Raw genomic sequence first — 19,960 nt, 5'->3', positions numbered from 1 at the left:
CTTCAAGCTAGAGCGTTGAAGTCATATGTGCTAATCTCATTACAACTATAATCAACTGGAATCCATTGAGGGATTTTGTGTGCATGTCAACAAGCTGATCAGTGGAATGGACAAAGTCGGACATAATAAGGCATTGCATGGTAGTTTTCAGCTGAATGTATTCATTATATTCAGCATCAGAAACAGTCACCTCCTCTAATAATGGAATAGAAGTGACCTGGGTAATATTAGCTGACTTGTTTTGTTGAAGGGTCTTGGTGTGGCACTGTTCCTCAATATGACCGAAGTGGTTGCTGTAATTGCAGCGTGGAGGTTAATCACCACCTACAACCACCTCCTCTACTTCCATGTTGGGGTGATTGGGTGACAACTGTTGTAGTCCACAAAGATAGAGAGGCAGAGCAGTCAATTGGGAGAATCGTAGCAATTGTTCATTTGCAGTATCCTAAGATGGTACTGAAGGGCTGGATAATGTCTAATTGTGCAATGATTCAAGGCCAGTTAAAGCATGGACCATATAGAATTTGTTGTGTTGCTCCACATGCTTCCGTGCATTATCAATAAAGGTGTGTATGAGCTTCAAGGTCAGCAATGAAACTATCAAGCTTACCAGGTATGTTTCCATGTCTGAGGCGTCTTTCTTCAGATTAACAAGATTTGAAACGATGGTGTAGAAACGGTTAACGGGAGTACACCTTTTTGGCTTTGTTCCAAACCTCAGCATTTCTGGAAGGCACAATACTGAATCTGCAACTTGGCATCTAGAGAGTACCATAAAACATTATAAAATGAGGCATCAATTTGTTTCCAATGAGGTTAATCTTTAGTGGGTTTGTCCTTGAGCTGTTTGACGAGATGGCTGTGACTTGTGACGTCCCTGTCTTGTGAACTAAATCTAGAAAGCAGCAGCCAGGTGGCATAGTTAGCAGACCCATTGAGTTTTTCACAGGGAATGAGAGGGGTGTTGATGAAACTAATAGCTGCAGCGGGGAAATCAGACCCGGAAGCGGAAGACTTTCTGTCCTTGGGCTGAGGACGGTATGGTGGAGGTCGCTGGAGGGTAGGAGGCTCAATGGAGGAAGTGTTGGTAAGTGAGTGTGGCCAGAAAAGAGCTCACACGCAGGGAAGAGGCAGAAATGTAGGTCACGCGCTAGGAGAGATGCAACGTGTAGACGTGTGTGTGGTGGCGGCGGCTGGAGGATTGTTGGTTGTGTCTGTGGGGTGGTGGCTGCACACCAGTGAATGCATGGTGGTGGGTTAAAAAGGGGCAGGTTGCTGTGTGAGTGGCTGAGGCAGAGTGGGATGGTGGAAAAGGGAGAAGGGCTATCTTGATGAAACCCTAAACTACTGATACCAAATTAGGTTTTCTTAATTGTGTGTCTAATGTTGACCATACACTATTATATTTATAGTTACATGAATGGGGCACAATATTAGTACACACGGTAAATGCTAATCAATCCCTTATGATATGTACATATGCTGAAACTATTTTTGACACGTGCTAAATGTGATAAACTTGCTACATTTAACATTATCCCCATTGAAATGAGCTGCGGCTTCAATTATTTGCTACTCTGTATTAGAGCTATGGTTTACGAGTTTCCATGTGATTGAATTTATCTTTATAGCTTATGGATTTTGCACCTATGAAATTGTCGCCTTTCCATTGATGATTTTTTCGTTTGTTTCTTTTTTTTTAAAACTGGATAATTGCAAAACTCATTAGTTTTGGTTTTATAATGTGACTGTTAGGATTCTGGCTTCAATCGCATTCATTCCAGTGAAGTTGCTTCTCCAGTTGTTGGGAACCGCTTTCCAGGGTATATTGATTATCAAGGAGTAGGAATGAGGCCACAGTTCCCTGTTGAGAGAAAGTGGGCCCTTGGGCTTCAGGTGCAGTGTTAACTTTTAATTTTTTCTGCACTGGAACTAGATTAGAATTTAGAAAATAAGCGGTTTTTATATTGCTCGACTTATTGCTACCATCTCCTGTGGGGATTCCTAGCTGTTAGACATTCTAAACTGTTTTTTTTTTAACTTTTGATAGTCTCGAGCCCATCCCCGTGAAATAATGACCGAGGTCCTAAAAGCTCTGCAAGAGTTGAATGTTTGTTGGAAGAAGATTGGACATTACAACATGAAGTGCAGATGGGTTGCTGGCATTCCTGGTCATCACGAAGAAATGGTTAACAATTCCGTGCATAATAATCATTATTTTGGAAATGATTCCAGCATTATTGAGAACGATGCTGTTTCTAAGTCAAATGTGATCAAGTTTGAAGTGCAGGTAATTATCCAAATAACCATAATCTCTATTGCACCTCAATTTAAATGAAATGTTTAATGGTCAGTTAGGAATCCTTTGCTACAGGTAAGTGGTTTAAAGCCATATTTGAAGATTCTTCAGACTATTTTCCTTCCCCCCATCCCTCATATTTGAGTGCTAAGACAATTAGACGTTTTGAGTCATTGTTGTAATTGTTTGGTTCTTTGCACGTCCAATCAAATAGTTAATAGTTCCATTCGTTGCTATCACTTGATATTATATTGGTATACGTTTGGACATTGCCGTTCTCTTTTTCCTGAATATTCTCAAACTTTGTGCTAACATATTTGACAGCTTTACAAAACTCGTGAAGAGAAGTATCTGCTTGATCTTCAAAGGGTCCAGGGTCCACAGTTTCTTTTCTTGGATCTTTGTGCTGCTTTCCTTGCTCAGCTTCGCGTTCTCTAGAGCAATGACCGTAAGCTCACATGGGAAACTTGAGATGCGCCTTATGTTGCATGTGAATAAGCTTACAATGTAAATATAAGTTCTCTATATGTATGGGTTTTATCTTATCTGTATGTACTTTTTAGTATCCCCGAAGTTTTCATATGGGTGATCAGGATCATGGGGAAATTTACTTCCTCAATCATGGTCTTTGGCTAGGTATGCCCCTTTTCACGGTGAATCGATTTTTATCAATCCCGTGAAAATCTCGGAATTTTATGGAAGAATTAGTCACCAACAGACATTGCTATTTATGGTGTTAAACCTAGTGTTGTAAATTGACTGCTCATGTTTGTTACTTGGAAGCAGAGGGGTTGTTTGGCTAGGCTGCATTTAAGATAAGCTTGCAGTGTTAGCTTTTTAACCCTTGCTCTCCATGCATGAAATTAAGCTCTAGTTATGCATTCATGCTTGTGTTTTGGAGTAAAAGTATGCATGCTATTTATTATTTAACAGTAATCATGTATTGAATATTAAAGTTATGATGAATCCTTGTTGCTGATTACCATTTTTGCCATCCCTTTCCCTTCTTTCACCCTCATGCTCGTCAGTTCGCCGATATGTCTAACTCGATATATAGGTGGTTTTATAAGTGTGATGTCAAGTAAGGTTAACCTGTGCACTCAATATCAGTGCATTTCAGGTACAAACCGAAAATTGACCGTCAAAATAAAAGTTGAACGCAATGGTAAAGTTGTTTGAGACATCAAATTAAGCAAGATGTTTTTTTTAGATCTTCCTTTGGGTTGAATATATTGAAAGAGGGTAGGGTTATTAAGCTATGATGTTTTTGGCATAGCTTTAGTTGTAATTGAAATAAAGGAATGCTTCCTAACAATGATTGGAGTGAAATTACCACTCCAAAAAAGTTGACTTAAGCACCAATGTCACACCATAAGAGTCAGTCTCATAACTATACTTGTGATACTCAACTTGTTGTGATACTCTATCATAAGGAACATAGATCATTTATCCTTATTCTTGTCTTTGGTCCAATAAAAAAGTACCATTTAATTTAAAAGAAAATTTCTAAAAACACAATAGTTTTTTTTATATTAATTGAAAAAATTGATTGGTAAGAGACGCGGGATATCATTTTGGGACATGTGATCCTATTCTTGTTGGACCATACTGCGACCGGGGAGCCTCTAACCATGGGGGGTTCCATTGTTACCGGGGTATGGGAAGAATGGATAAGTGAGACAATACATCTTGAACCAAAATCTTAATGCATTAGTTTCATGGATCTTTCTATTTGTAAACTTTTTCATTTCTCTCCACATATCCAATGTGGGACTTCACACTTGAATAAACCCAACAATCTTCCCTTCAAGTGTGGGTACCACACACTTTCCAGTATGCTACCCCTTAAGTACACCATGTCCCAGCCGAACTATCGGCTTTGATACCACTTGTTGGACCAGACTGCAACAGGGAGCTTCCAACCACCCTACAATTCTACATATAAACTCTTTCACTCCTCCCACATATCTAGGGATGGCAATAAAAACCGAACCCGTGGGTACCCGCCCGAACCGAACCCGAATTTAACGTGGAAAACCCGATGTGATTGGGTTCGGGTTCGGGTTTTACCCGGTTGCCAATTGTTTTTAATCTCTAATGTTACTTTATATACTATTTGATCTTCAAACATAAAAGAAATGAAATAATACAAGAGAAAATAGAAATGTTAGAGTAAAATTACACGAAAATAATATCATATTTTCCTTAACACTTTATCATTTTCGGGTTTTTTTTCGGGTTCGGGTTACCCGAAACCCGACGGGTTCGGGGATGGTATTTTTATTTTCAACCCCGTTGAGTTTGGGTTCGGGTTCGGGTTTTGAATTTCGGGTTCGGGTTTGGGTATGTGCAAACCCGACCCCGACCCGCCCCGTTGTCATTCCTACACATATCCAATGTGAGATTTCACACTTGAATAAATCTTAACTCATCCATTTTTACCCAATATGAAACTTCTTCATTCACACTTGGAATACCGAACAATTCTATCAAAAGAACCAAAAGAAAAGGATTGCTTTGTTAGTTCTGGCATGCATGCACTAGCAAAGAGAACTCCTTTTTTCTCCAACCATCTCTATTACAATTGTAACTAGCTATAGTCTTTCTTTTCACTATGATGCTAACAAACAATGTATGGTGATTACTACTTACCCATATCAGTATTGAAATTCTCCATACTTGCTACAACCTTACATTCTTAATCCAAATAATTTACAATATAACAAACATGTTACACCAAGGACCACCAAATCAAACCTCAAAGGAAGTTACAAATTGAGTGCACATTGTTTTTTACAAGCAACACAAATCATCTGCCAAATCTAACATTGTTAATTGCTAGATGCAGCTATACAGTTGCAACCGACACGGCGCCATAGGAATATACGGTTTAAGAACTTAAGCTTGAGAACCATGAAGTAGTGGAGAGGTATGACTATCAGACCTTTCAGAATATTTTGTTGGCATCAGAGCAGGATCATTATATGCATTGGCTAACTTATCATAGAACTCTGGCATATTGTGCTGGTTTTGATCTGTTCTGTCTTTCTTAATCAAACACTGCAGAAAGGAAGGTACTCATAAGATTGAAGAGTTTACAAAATGTGGCAGTAACTTAATTGAAAAACATAATAAGCAACAACAAATGCTACTACTTTACCAACAAGGCTTTGGTATAGTGGTGTAAGGCCTTGTTAGATCTCGGAATGACCAAAAGGTCAAGGGTTCGATTCCTGAGATCGATACTTGTTGGGAGGGGAAGTCACATAGCCCGAAAGGGATTATTTCCTTACCAAAAGGTGAGGGGATACCCTTGATAGTACCAAAAAAATGCTACTACTTTAAAGCAAATGAAATGCCAAAAAGATATATAATCTGCATGTTGCAAATGCTACTCAGAAATTTTCAGGATTAAGAAAATTTAGGTGAAGCCAACCAAACAAGAACATGGACATCAGAAGCTACAATGAGAACTAGGGTGACTTCAAATTCAAGCAAGACAACCAACCCAATCTCCAGATATATTGTGGAATCAATATGAAGGTTTTGTTTCCCGGGAGTAAGATCGAAAATGTGAAGAAAAATTTGAGTTAAAGGTCAACAGAGATATGACTCAAAAGTATCCATTGAATCATACTAATCATAATCTTTTATGGCAATTGGAAAACATACAAGTTATAACAATCATAATTAGCAATCATAAAAATCAGCAAAAAAATATCAAGCATTAACGAACCTCGGCGGGATAGTCCTTGAATAACGGGAAGAACCGTTTCTGGCAATACTCATTGAATAGAAGTGTGAGAACTGGAAGAGGAACAGTCAATGCAGATGCTAGAGGAAGCTTCTTCAACCCGAAAATGCCAATGGCTATTACATGCATAAGTACCAATGAGTAAATTGTGGAGTTGTGCACTGTAGGCCAATACCCTCCTCCAGTCTCATACTTTGGCACATATACTTTTAGCAGCTGCAAATATTTAAGATATCATTAGAATTTCATGAAATGAATAATATCCGACCATTTATTCATCTCTATTAGGCGATCGTGTAGTGTTCAATACAGAAGAACGCAAATAAGAATAAGAACTTGTACAATTATCAAGAGTGACAACAACCAAAGAGTTGAAAAGGTAGCTATTGTGCATTTGTGCTAGCTTGTGACTTACTAAGCAGAAAAAGATGGGTGACAAACATGTTAATTGTATTTTAGTACTTCGAATTTCATCGTCACTTGGTTATGCACAGTGAACATTTTTCATAAACAGGCAGACCGATTGCCACTTGTCGAAAAAATGCATATAAATCGCAAACCTGGTGGCGGTAAATGATGTATCCCAAACAAAAGTAGACCAGGAGAAATGGCAGTATCAGTGGAGCAAGGATGAAATATGTTACACCGAGAAGAGCAAAGAGACGAATCCTGGGAATTTCACTATGGTAAGGAATTGATGGGGGCTCAAAATCATCATCAATGTTTCTTCTGAAAATTCGATTTATAAAATTGAAAATAAGTTTAGGCAATTGAAAGAGCTCTGATGCTATAGCGGTCCATCCAGTTGTCACAACATACGCGATGAAGAACGATGCCTGCACCAAATACAAAATATAGAACAATGAACTTCATATCCTCCAATTCATGGAATAATATCTTATAAAACAACAACTTGTAGTTATTCTCACCTGTGATGGCACAGCTTCAGCTAATACTCTGGGAATCTCTTTCGGCTCAAGAAAAACGTTCACTCGATAAAGAGCTGAACCCGATAGTACATTTGCGAAGAAAATGTTCCATATGGAAAATAATAATACTTTAGTACATGCACTTTTTTGTATCAGACTCCATGAAATGTATCCTTGCAGAGATGAAAGCATAACCATAACCGGTGGAATAAAGGACAGAAACATCTGAAGAATCAAACTCGGAAGGTATCCTGTTACTACTTGGCTCACAAATGACCTGCAAACAAACATCGGGAAACTCTACATGAGTTATGGAAAGAGTCATTGCTAAGACGATAAACTCTACTCTCGGACGCCAATTATAAACATAAGTCAGCTATATAAGAAAGAAATACATGTATTTCCAGAAGACCATATGGATATGATGAGCATATTATCTAATTATATTCAATATTTCTACGTAGGATGAAATCTTCGAGCCTCGAAGAAAGATAAATAGAGACTGCCATTCCTAAAATACAAGCAATACTGCCAGAAGCCGGAGAAAACAAAAGAAACATTGGCATGTAAAATATGACTGGCATAAGCATATAAATGCAATCTATATGATGAAATAATGAGTCACATGTAATGAAAACACGAGTCTATTTAAAATCGTAAAGGAACTCAGTAAGATGGCATCTACAAAAGGATATGACAGGGGAAGATAACTTAGAAATGTAGGTTCTAGCCAACCCCACTTAGTCGGATAAAGGCTTGGTTGTTGTTGTTTTTGTTGAAAGACTAATTTAAAACTTTTACAAACTCTATGGTACACGACAGCAAAGTGATGACAGAACACGTCGCAGAGGGTGATAACTCTTCAATACCATGTTAAAATTTGAGGGTTTTTGGTAAGGAAAGAGTAAAAGAGAGAATATAGGCTCATAATAACATGTAAATGATATTGATATTAATATGATGACAATGTGATGAGATGATACAAAAGAGAGAGTCCTAATTAAATAAGGAAACAAATCAGGAGTACAAGCAGGAAACAAATCCTAATAGGATAATCTCGGATAGTCTAAAACATTCCGAGATATAACATATATTATGATCTTACTCTGAATCATGCTCTCAAATATGGGTGAGATTTCCCACTTACAGTCTTAGTATGCCTTTCAGAAAAGGGAACCAGGTTATCAATTGATCAAGATGAGTAAGACCTTGTACTATTGCAACCGGTATTAGAAACAGAACCGTAAGATAAGCACAAGCAACAAAAACCACCAGCTTGCTGATCCATCTTCTAATGAATGAAACAGTAAACAAAGGCCAATAAACATCATGAGGCTCAGGAGCTTGCTCAGAAATCCATTCTGTGGGATTGATGCTTTCTTGAATGTTTAGAGCTATCGCAGCACCGAATCGTGTCTTAAACGAGACAAACGCGGCAGGAACATCCTTTAAGTTGAAAATGATTATAGAATAAGTCGATATATTAGACATCATGGTCATAACAACCTAACTAATAAAAAAATATCGCTATCGCAGGAAAGAATATCCATGAACACAAGTTCTCAAAATGCAAATCTAGTAGCCCACATATAATTTAAAGGAGAAAAATAGTATGGTTCGAAAGAAAATACACTAGCTAATCTGAGAAAAAAGTTGTTGTTTAGTGTTAACACCACAATTTGATTAATTTGGTATACATTAATGATTTAATGAAAATGATAATCAAGTTACTTTGGTTTGTTATTAGACAGGGTGTGAACTAGACAACACATTAAAAAGCCTTAGATGAAACGATTATTTGATAATCACTCGAATATTGTAGGTTAACAGTGCCTAGACATTATAGTTTACCTTTGCTGCCACATAAGATTGTTCCATTCTCACATTATCTTCTATGTTTCCCAATCTCCTTTCGTAGTGATCTAAAATATCAACTTTCGGCCCGAAAACTCCCAAAAAGCCATCGCGCCTGTGCCTTTGTGGAACATCCTTTTTACTTTTTAGATTGGTAAGTCTTTTGTACAGTTTATCTGCATCATTCTTCAAAGAACAAAGCAAGAAAAAAGAACACTATTTAGGGAAAGCCTATCAAAACATCAATGAACCTTAAACTTCATAGTTTTATCTGAGGAAACATGATTTAATATCTAATAAACTCTCTTAAAACAACCCCTTTGGGTCTAAACAGCAATGTGAGTATTATTCGAATAGTGTACATCTTGTCATATCGCCAAAATATTGTCGAGAAGGTTCTTTTACCTTTTCGAGGATCAACCTTAAAGCTTAAGTTGTTGCCTGATGCATATACAGTATGAAAAAACACCACACTAAATGCAGATACACAAAGCATTACTTATAATGCATTAAATGTAAATTTGCCGCGTAGCACCGTCACACAAAACAAAAGGATCAAAACATAAAAGAAAAGTTGTAAGTGTAACAAATATAAAGATCTTACTTGTTAGGCCATAGATTCATGATAGAGTATTTAATCTAACATGATACAAACTCATTTATTAAATGCCATGCTATCATTGGAGATACAGAAACGGTGAAGCGAAATGATAAAATCAATTGGAGATACAGAAAATGCTTACAATAAGATTTTGAAGTTTGCTGCTTCGACGAACCACCGAATGAGAAAGATATGTGGAAGGGTGATACTCTTGGAAAAAGCGCTCAACAACATCATTACATGTGCTTCCACGTGGAACGGGTATACCACGAACTAATATGGTAAACTGATGAAGCTGAGGCTTGGATGAATAAAAGCAAGCAATTCTCTTTGATGAAATGTACCCAGACTCCTACATATAGCATTCACATTAAACGAAAAAAATCAATCACTATCTTCGTAAAGGTAGAGGAAAAATTCTGACAGCACGTAAAAAGCAAGCTTGAACGATAAAACTTACATAATAAAGAAGATAGCAGACAACTCCGGTGAAAACATATGCAGCACAAAAATGGATCCATAACCTTGATAAGGGTCAAATCTAGATATCAGAATTTCCATGTTATAATAACTTAGATAAAAACTAATTAAAAAGCAACAAATTTATAGAAAACTCTTGAAACATATCTTTCATTTCACAAGTTGTGTAATCACAACAGTGCATAAGCACATAGGTTTTATGACATGTTATAAAACCAGTACTTGGTTATGCAAATGCGTGACCGGGAAGAAAATGAAACTTGCCCTGCAATTTAAGGGTAGATAACAGCTCATACAAATACAACACTTCGGAAGAAAATGAAACTTGCCATATCTGATGTCGAAATAGTACCTACATATCAATATTTCATATATATATTGTTCTTCTTCCTGGATAAACATACCTAAGAGTTTAGACCATATTGATCCGTAAGACTCACCTGTTCGAACCATTGTTAACATTAGCAATAGTGAATAAGTCCAAAGACTTGTGTTGAAAATCCGAATAATCTTTAAGCTGACTCCCCGAATAATTGATCGGAAGTAGAACAAACATCCCAATGATTCCACCAAAAGTAAATGCTTTTAAACTGCACAATACCATAAAAAGAGGGAAATGGATCAGCTGAACCAAATAGAAGAGCCCTTCAAACAAAACAGAACAAGGTTACAGAAAGTAGAAATAACCTAAAGATAAATATGCGCATGAAGACAAAAGCATCTAAGCCTGAACTCGACAAAAATTCTTCCTCCGAAGGCTCCCACGCCTTTCTCACCCAACCAGCAGTAGGTAACAACCGTTCCAAGTTAAACTCACCACCATCTTTAACTTTTCCTTCGACTACTAAGCGCGATGCGTATACAGTGATATTACCGGGCTGCTTTCTCAAGATCGAATATAGGGTGAAAAATAAAAAACACAGGCCAAGATTAATTGCAACCGAAGTTAAAAGAGCAGAAAGAATCATTGTTGAAATTTGGTTCAAAACCAGAAGATCAACTCTCTACACCCAATAACACAATGTAGGCCTGAAAACAAATCAAATGAGTCAATTGACAATTGAACCAGCATAAATAATATAGCAGCAATACATACTCTGGAACAGAATTAGTATAAAGATATTTTCTTATCAGTTATTCAAATTACGGACCACATCACGTGATGCGGCCGCAATAGGTGGCCATCACAATCGTATGGCACCGCAGTTGCAGTGTGAGAGTAAATCGTAATGGTGAGGCCATATCGCAGCAGCATTTGGGCTACATCGATCCGTATCAAATTCAAAAATATTTTTTTAATGACAAAAAAATCATATAGCAATGGCGGCAATTCACATCGCAGTAACTGCAACAACAATTTAAAGATGATAGAGTATCTCATCATATCAGAAGGATATAAGTTATCTCCTCCAGACACTAACAAAATATGGCACATGTATAATTTTAGTTGCGGAAAAATATAACTTATCTCCTGATATCATGAAGATATTATTTATTCTTCAATTTAAAAAAGTGTTTGTAATGAAGATATGTATGATAAGTAATGGCAATTTAACTATCGAAGATAGACACTAAACAACAATAATAGAGCATGAATTCAATACAAGTTACTCAACCTGGTAATGAAGGAAGACAAAGTACTAGGATTTGAAGAAGTGAACAATAATATCTATGAGTTTTGGATTCTGCAATGTTTGTGATTATAACAAACTTCCACGTGCTGTTTCCTCCACATCCTTTATTCAGATATTTTCTTTTTACAAAACAATAATACAAAATTATATTTTACTTAATTAAGAGAATAATAACAAAATGAAAATGGAGATGCGGGGGATCGAACCCCGTGCCTCTCGCATGCAAAGCGAGCGCTCTACCATTTGAGCTACATCCCCATGTTTCGCTATACCTTTTCTTAATCTAGAAACGCGTTTGACAACAATTATTATAAAGAAAGACAGGATATGAAATCAGGCCTCGAATTATCAATGACAATCTAGGCAAAGTCAATGGGGCCTCCGGTTATGTTATGAAAAATGAGTTCATCCATTCTAAAATATGTCCGATATGTCCTATTCATTTATGGGCATTTCAAATGGGTAAAATTGACAACCTACGAGTATTAGCAAAGATATATATATATATATATATTGTGTCAGATGTGTGAAAATATGTTCTATTTGTTATATGAATTTGTATATCAAATTTGAAAAAAATAGTATTATTTTCTAATAATATATATATATATACATTTATAGTTTAAATATTGTATATACCTATATCCATTGATCATTTTCTATTTTATATGCAAATTATATACTATGTATATTCTGTATTGTATGTATGCATTTATATTTGTATATATTATTCCAATTTTATGAATATTTATTATGATAAATACAAAATATATATTTTTTATTTTGTATGACTAGTGTATATACATTTATTATATATTTGTATATATTATTTTATAATTTTAGTTAATGCAACACACAAGCCCACCCTACTCATATTTAAAGTGGGTAAAACATAATATTTTATGTTCTATTTAAAAATGGATATATCCATATTTATCTTAATTTAGATGGACATTATATTAACATGAATAAAGCGATCGTAATTATCAACACTACCAACAATGGGAAAAGGAAATGATGTCTTTGTTACCGACATGCGTTAGACAAATTAAATTGTAACACATCGACTACCTTGTCTTTTGCTATAATTATATCATAATTAATATATCAGAAATGAGAATTTAGGTTTCAATAGGGAACATATTATAAAATACAGAATTATGAATAAATACATTAATCAGCAAAGTGGGTAATATCAATAATAGAATAAAACGAGTTAGTTACATTTAAATTATTTTTTCTAAAATAATTAAATTTAAATTTAGTTTCCTAAAATTATTTAAATCAAGCTTCTTCAAATAATTATAAGAAGATAGAAAAATATATGCTATGATCTCATACATTTTTATTATATTATTTATTATTCATATTTAATTATCATTAATTTTTTAAAATATAAATAAATGATGAATTACATACTAAAAATGTATAAATATTAATATTAAAAGTGTGTAAGTTTTAATATTAAAAGTGTATAAATTTTATAAAGAATTGTTACATTCCATATATTTCTTTATCTCCCAAAACTAGAAGTACCCATATGGGAATTGTCATCTTCTATTCTTTTTCAAGACAACAATCGAAGTAAATAATATCCATTTTATAGCCATCCAAATTTTTGGTACATCAATTCAGTTACTAAGAAATTGGAAAGTCAAAAAATAATTATTAAAGATATTAAATGTGTCAAATTAGTGATGATTTTTTTATTAGTAATTATTTAGACACTTTAAATTAAATTCTAGATGTTTGAGTACTAGTTTAAATTTTTGTATCCACCTTGTCCGTATAAAAACATTTATCATATTTTTGTTTACAAATTACACTTATTTCTTGTACAAGGTGTAAAGAAATAAAAGATGATTTATGTAATTTTACTAAAACTCAAGAGGCGTCAATGTAATTTAATATAATATTTATTATAAAAATGGAGCCACATTTTATATTCTAAACATTGTATCACTCTATATATTTCTTATTTTTTATTTATCAGAAAAGTAAAAATTAAATAAAAAATATATTAACTTTACATTGACTAACGAAAATGATTAGATGAATGAAGTATACAATGTTTTTTTGGTATCGGGAAAGATATCCCTCAGATAAATAACTAATTCATTTCCGCGTTTATGACTGCTTAAAACAATTGTCGCCCCAAGAATCAAATAATCGACCTTGGGTATTCAACGAAGTCTTACATACTACCAACACGGACAGAACATGGGGTATAAAAACTAACGTGAGATCCATCATCTTGGTTCAATTGTCTGATCCAATCACACAAACCATGTCATACTTTTCAAGATCCAACCGTGACGGCGACGACACCGTCGACGACTACGATGAATACGATCCAACTCCCTACGGCGGCGGCTACGACATCCACCTCACTTACGGCCGTCCCCTCCCTCCTTCCGACGAGACATGTTACTCTCTGAATGAATCCTCCGGTAACGAAGATTTTGACTATGATCGCCCTAACTATTCCTCTTATTCTGAACCTTCTGCTTATGGTGATGAAGCTCTCGCTACTGAATATAGCAGTTATTCTCGCCCCAAACCTAGACCCGCTCCATCGGGTTTCAACCCGGCTCGGAAACAGGTATGTGTTTCAAATGAATCAATCATTTGGTTCAGTTTTTATGTATCATGTTTTGTTATGTGTTATATATGGTAAAAGACTTTTTTCTTTTTCGCAAAATTGATTTTGGTAAAAATCTGTTTTTTTTAAGCTGTTTTTGATTGAGAATAAGTTACTGTCTAAATGAATGAATAAAGCTGTTTTTTTAAGCTGGGAAATTGGGCATGTGTGATTGGTTTAGATTAAAATAAAAATGAGATTAGCAGATAATGTTACTGTTCATAAATCTAGTTTAAAAAATGTAGTGTTTTTTTCCCACGTAAAATGGCTCATAGAAAAAAGCTTATGTTATTGCCAAAGCATAATTATTTGATATAAGCATACACTAAATTGAATGATCCATTTAATAAAAACTCATCAAATACATTGGTTCACTGTTATTTATGGGTGAATATTTGACCAATGCATTTAGTAATGTGTGGTTTTTGTAAACTTTGTTCCAACTTGTTTTTTCTTTCTTTCATTGTTACAGGAATCTGAATCTGAATATGGATCCGGGTATGGCAGGAAGCAGGAGTATGGTGAACCCGAATCTGAATTTGGATCGGGATATGGTGGGAGGAAGCAGGAATCTGAATATGGATCTGGGTATGGGCGAAAGAATGAAGGTTCGGAATATGGGTCCGGGTATCAGGAGGAGAATGTTGTGTCGGGTTATGGATCTGGGTATAGGAAGAAGAGTGAGTATGAGACTAGTGGATCAGAATATGGATCTGAGTATGGTGGGAGGAAGACTAGTGGTTACGGGGAGGAACAGAGTGGGGGGTATGGAGGAAGGAGTGAGCATGAGGAGAAACCAAGTTACGGAAGGAGCGAGTATGGAAGGAAGGAAGAGGTTGAGTACGGGCGCTCTGAGGAAGAGGGGTACCGCAAGCCAAGCTATGGAAGGCGTGACGATGATGAAGAAGATCGCAAGCCAAGCTATGGAAGGCGTGATGATGATGATGAAGATCGCAAGCCAAGCTATGGAAGGCGTAATGATGATGATGAAGATCGCAAGCCAAGCTATGGTAAGCGTAATGATGATGATGATGATGATGAGAGCCATGGACGTAAGAAATATGTGAGTACTACTACGGTTCCTTTAATTTAATCATGTATTGCAATGTTGCTTAATAAGTCATGTAATTTGTGTTTGATAGTGTAAATAACCTTGAAGTATTACTTGAACTAATTGGTTTAGTGTATTTCTTTAATGATTTCATAACATCTTATGATTTCTGGTATTTAATATAATAGACATTGTTAGGTTCATAGATTTCATGGATGGTTCAGTTTGCTTTGCCTTATTGTTCTGTTTTCAGTTAAAAGCCTTATTTTGGTATTCACTGCATTGTTTCTGCTAGTTGATATGATTTTAATTGTACCGGATTCAAAAAGCTTTATGAACTTACTTTGTAATGAATGTCCGAAAAGAAGGATTATCTTGGTGTTGAAGCTGATTTAAAACATCATAGAATGTAACTTCCTCAAACTAGTCTGAATTTTTCCGCATTTCCTCAACCTCAACATGCTTTAGCGCATCCTCTATCTTTAATGCGGTTCGAATATTCTATCTCTTTCCGGGATAAAGTTGTATATAGACTTAAATATGTGTGTATTGTATTTGTCTCCTATGAGTTGTGATGATTTTTGCAAGAACAGCTTTTAACCATCAAATGTTAGCAGGATGTGTGAGACTGATAATGCAACTTTTCACTTCATGTAAATTTTGTTGCAGTTCCTCTACTTGAAGATATTATTGAATTTCTATTACAATGTTCCTCTCTTTTCAATAATTGTTCATGACTTGATGGTTCTATGCATTGTTATTAGTCTATGGTTTCTTCATACACTAAAACCTTAAATAAATACTGTGGAAAGAGTTAAAAGTTTTCAAAACAATGTTTCTATTTAGGCCATTTGAACCTTATAGTGTTTAATATGAGTCAATAGATGTAAAGTTGCTACTCAAACTGGTATTCATTTTATTATCTTCCTATTGTGGCAGGGAAATGACGATGATGATGATGACGACGACGATGACGATGAGGAGAAAAAGAAGAAGAAGTATCACTACAAGCATCATCATCGCAAGAGTTACGATGACGAGTAATCAAAGTGCCAGTGATTGCTGTGTGAATTCAAGTCATCCCATAGTTACCTATTAAATAAAGGGTTGACATATTATATCTTCCGATGTGTTTTTTGTACTGCCAAAAGTATTCATTCACTTTTGGATAAGGAACTAATTTCTTTTGAGGTGGTCGTGTTTGTACTTTTACTTGTTTAAAAAACCTGTTACCTATATTAAACATGTTTGGATTGAAGTTCTAATAATGTCATTTATGTTTGAGTTTGTGTGTTATGCTGTTTCTCTTTGGACATGTTTTTGCTAAACTTTGACATTGTGTTTCAACTCATCAATGGAGGATTTAATACAAGAATTTAATATTTTCTCAATGTGATCCTAGAGTATTTTCTGAGCTAACATGGAATAATAAAGATGTTATTTTTATTTTAATTCTAGAGAAAAAATGTATGCACTGATAGATATGAGTTTAATATACTATCAATGCATTTTCTGTCATTCATATTTAATTATTATTATTATTATTATTGACTATTCAATAAAGTAATATTAATAAATGATAAATAATGTATTAACTGTGTATAAATTTTTATATTAATAATGTATAGATATTATTCTTATTTTTAATCTGATAGAACCATAAAATGATACTTTTTTATAAAAAATTCTGAGTTCATACTTGTTATGATACAAATATTATTATTTTTTCTATATCTTTGAATCCTTTTGAAATCATGCAATTGTCATTCTTTTATTTAGTCGTAGTCACGTTCCCATAAATTGTATTAATATAGAAAATGTTGGATATAATTTTTTAATTATAATAGGGGTGTAGGGTTCATGTACAAAAGGATCTAATAATAAAACTGAAAGTCAATCCAAAATAAATTTAAATCACAAACCGAATGTGTCTATCACAAAATTTTCCTAACTATTTACTTTGAGATTATCACGATTTAAAATATTTTTTGGGCATTTTTATATGACAATTTACACTGCAGCATTTATTGCCTTTTTTTCTCATTTTCATCAATAAGAAACAATAAAATTGTGAGCTAGTAAAATTGTGTGATATAATATATTAATAAGAAATCGAGAAAATTGAACACTCCTATTAATTTGGACCCAAATTAATTAAGTATCCAAGTTAGGTAGCAGGTCCAATATGTGGATGCACCCATATTTTTTTTTTAAATCAACAAGCATTTCATTTTGTTATATATGGCCAATAAACAAATACGATAATAATATTTAGCCTCACGTACCTGTGCATGTTTCTGGCTCGAACATGATTGCCTATAGTGCGAGGATACCTATGGGAAACCAAAAAAAATACGATAATAACATTGCCCCATGTATCTTAAATTGTGTAGAAGCATCATGGATGACACAATTTTTCCACCCATAAACTTGCATTAATTTGTACATCTTACCTTGATCTCGACGATTCCAAGAATCACATTATCTTATAATAACACTTATTGGAAAAGACATCTACATATTTGGAAAAGATATTAATTCCTTAAGACATTGGGCTTCATGTGTAGTGGTTTAGTTCTTAAACATTGATCTAGCTATTTGGTTCCTCTCCTATGCATTTTATGAGCTTGATAATGAGGTAACAAAATATAAATGGATTCTATATGGAGAGTATAGTAATAAATTCCTGTATAGTGGAATATACATACTAAAATATAAAATGATGTGATTATTTTAAAATCAATTAACCGAATAAATTTGAATATTTCTTCATTGGAGAATTATATTTGGATTATGAAAATAAAAAGTTAGTGAATATTCAATGTTGGAGGAGTGGAAGAATTTATAAGTAGGAAAGACCCATAGAACTAATACTTTAAGGTTTTAGTTCAAGAAGTGGTGTCTCACTTGTGACTCTTCACTCTTTCACGCATATCCAATGTGAGACTTCATACTTGAATAAACCCAACAATCTCCCCTCAAGTGTGGGTACCACACACTTTCTGGTCCGCTCCCCCTTAAGTCCACCATGTCCCAGCCGAACCATCGACTCTGATACCACTTGTTGGACGAGACTGCGATCGAGGAACCTCCAACCACCGGGGAGAGTTACATTGTTATATGATATGGAAAGAGGGAAGAGTCACAAGTGAGACATCACGTCTTGAATATTAGGAAAGGGACAAAGATAAATAAAATAATAATAATAGTTCATGTAATTCATATTCCTTTGTCAAAACTAATATGCTTCACTCAACATTATTCCACATCCTTACTAACTTCTTATTCTCTTTATGCTTTGTTTTGTACTTTGTTGAAGAAAAAAATGGAAAGAGGAGAGAGAAAAGATTAAAAACAGACTGAGTTTTTTATATTTTTAATATAATATTAAAATAAAAGAAGTAGAAGAGAGAAAATACTAATTTTTCTCTCCTTTTATTTCAATGAAATACTATTACTAATTTTTCTTGGTTTCCCAAAGGTATCGTATTGGAGGCAATCCTGTGGTACAGTGACATAATTGAGGTGTTACATTAACTCTTCGGTGAACATTTTTTCTATCCACAAGACTCGAACATGAGACATTGCTTAAGGGGAATGAAACATATATCACTTGAACCGACGCTTATTGTTTTACTAATTTACTATTACATGACAAAATTATTTATGATATTGATCAACCTTAAGGAGTAAAATTGTCTTTCATACTTTATGGTTCCGTGTGTTATAATGAATCGAGTTGTAGGACCCTTGGTCCCACTTTTGTGTCCTTCCATGTTTTTTAGCGTCCTAGAATATATAAGAACCCGAAGAATCAATTAACCACCTTTATTTTCACTTCTTTATATTGCTACCGATTAATTGAATGTAATAGATCGATCAAATAAAAAACCAAGTCAAATCAAATTTCTATATTAGACATCAAAACATTGTTATCTTGAAACATATTAAAAAAAAGTGTAGGCCATTTTCTTCAACTCATACATTATAGCATAACTTTATGTTGCCCCCATTCTCTATTCTTTTGGAGCCCTTCCTCTATTCTTTTTTATCAATTACCAGTTTGATCCCTCAAAAATTGAAAAACTCAAAATGGTCATAAAAAATTTCAAATACGGGTAAAAGAATATATCAAAATACGAGAGACTGAAATATGCATTTACTCTTAAAAATAATACATATCATTTTGGACAAAGAAAGGAGAAATAAGAAGAGAAAAAAATTGTGGATGTTTCTTATCTTTTCCGAAAAGAATAAATGTCTCTCATTAAGTGTAGAAATTAATTGTACATGATAATGCAACAAAAATTCTTCCACCACAAATAATGCATTTCAAGCTCTTCATATCTAGTTAAAAGAATACGTCAAAATGCATTATTTTCCTTTATGAATTTTCATCTACATTTCCCAATTTAACTCAAGTTCAAGCATTTCAAAATTCTAACTACTAAGAGCATTATCGACTTCTATTAACATGCTTGCTCTCACTATAGTCCATGACATTATTTATTCTCCCTTCTTCTCCACCCATAGAAAACTTTTCTAAATCTTTATTAGGATATACCCATAACTTTTTGGGCATTTGTTTTTTATGCAATGTAGTGGAGAAATGTTACTATATCTCTCATAGAGCAAATTAAGGAAAATATGTCAATTTAATTAGCATAAATTAACTCATAATCCTTAAAGTTATGGTTTCACTTCTGAAATTAAAAAG

The 19,960-nt window shown here is 34.3% G+C and overlaps 3 protein-coding genes and 1 non-coding gene across 7 annotated transcripts in view; 2 read left to right on the top strand and 2 right to left on the bottom strand.

Moving 5' to 3' along the window:
* LOC109354718 (SNF1-related protein kinase catalytic subunit alpha KIN10) overlaps positions 1–3,182 on the top strand; it is an 8,551-nt gene extending 5,369 nt beyond the window's left edge. For both annotated transcript variants that reach the window (XM_019597405.1, XM_019597404.1), the window contains exons 9-11: positions 1,756–1,896; positions 2,051–2,290; positions 2,624–3,182. In XM_019597405.1, coding sequence (XP_019452950.1) covers positions 1,756–1,896; positions 2,051–2,290; positions 2,624–2,737 — 495 coding nt within the window. In that variant the 3' untranslated portion in view covers positions 2,738–3,182. The remainder of the gene's footprint in view (positions 1–1,755; positions 1,897–2,050; positions 2,291–2,623) is intronic.
* LOC109354714 (CSC1-like protein HYP1) lies at positions 4,893–11,606 on the bottom strand. Its single transcript, XM_019597396.1, has 11 exons — positions 11,534–11,606; positions 10,605–10,946; positions 10,358–10,507; positions 9,898–9,961; positions 9,580–9,789; positions 8,834–9,022; positions 8,130–8,428; positions 6,983–7,259; positions 6,614–6,889; positions 6,036–6,269; positions 4,893–5,359 (listed from the first exon to the last, which is right to left on the bottom strand). Exons 2-11 carry the CDS (start codon positions 10,883–10,885, stop codon positions 5,198–5,200), a joined length of 2,142 nt encoding a protein of 713 aa, XP_019452941.1. The 5' UTR covers positions 10,886–10,946; positions 11,534–11,606; the 3' UTR covers positions 4,893–5,197.
* Positions 11,737–11,809, bottom strand: TRNAA-UGC. The gene has a single exon. It is a non-coding gene; the product is annotated as a tRNA-Ala (tRNA).
* On the top strand, positions 13,786–16,527 carry LOC109354716 (uncharacterized protein At5g39570-like). Of its 3 annotated transcripts, XM_019597400.1 has the most exons (5): positions 13,788–14,153; positions 14,665–14,780; positions 14,833–15,255; positions 16,183–16,369; positions 16,438–16,527. In XM_019597400.1, exons 1-4 carry the CDS (start codon positions 13,839–13,841, stop codon positions 16,340–16,342), a joined length of 1,014 nt encoding a protein of 337 aa, XP_019452945.1. In that variant the 5' UTR covers positions 13,788–13,838; the 3' UTR covers positions 16,343–16,369; positions 16,438–16,527. The 3 variants fall into 3 exon arrangements, with proteins under 3 accessions (XP_019452947.1, XP_019452945.1, XP_019452946.1); XM_019597402.1 differs by lacking the exon at positions 16,438–16,527 and having other exon boundaries at positions 13,786–14,153; positions 14,665–15,080; positions 15,123–15,255; positions 16,183–16,288; XM_019597401.1 differs by lacking the exon at positions 16,438–16,527 and having other exon boundaries at positions 14,665–15,255; positions 16,183–16,288.

This window comes from Lupinus angustifolius, chromosome LG08 (genome assembly GCF_001865875.1).
Source record: "Lupinus angustifolius cultivar Tanjil chromosome LG08, LupAngTanjil_v1.0, whole genome shotgun sequence".
NCBI lineage: Eukaryota > Viridiplantae > Streptophyta > Magnoliopsida > Fabales > Fabaceae > Lupinus > Lupinus angustifolius.
Note: the sequence above shows the minus strand (reverse complement) of the source record. Positions and strands in the feature narration are given on the sequence as shown.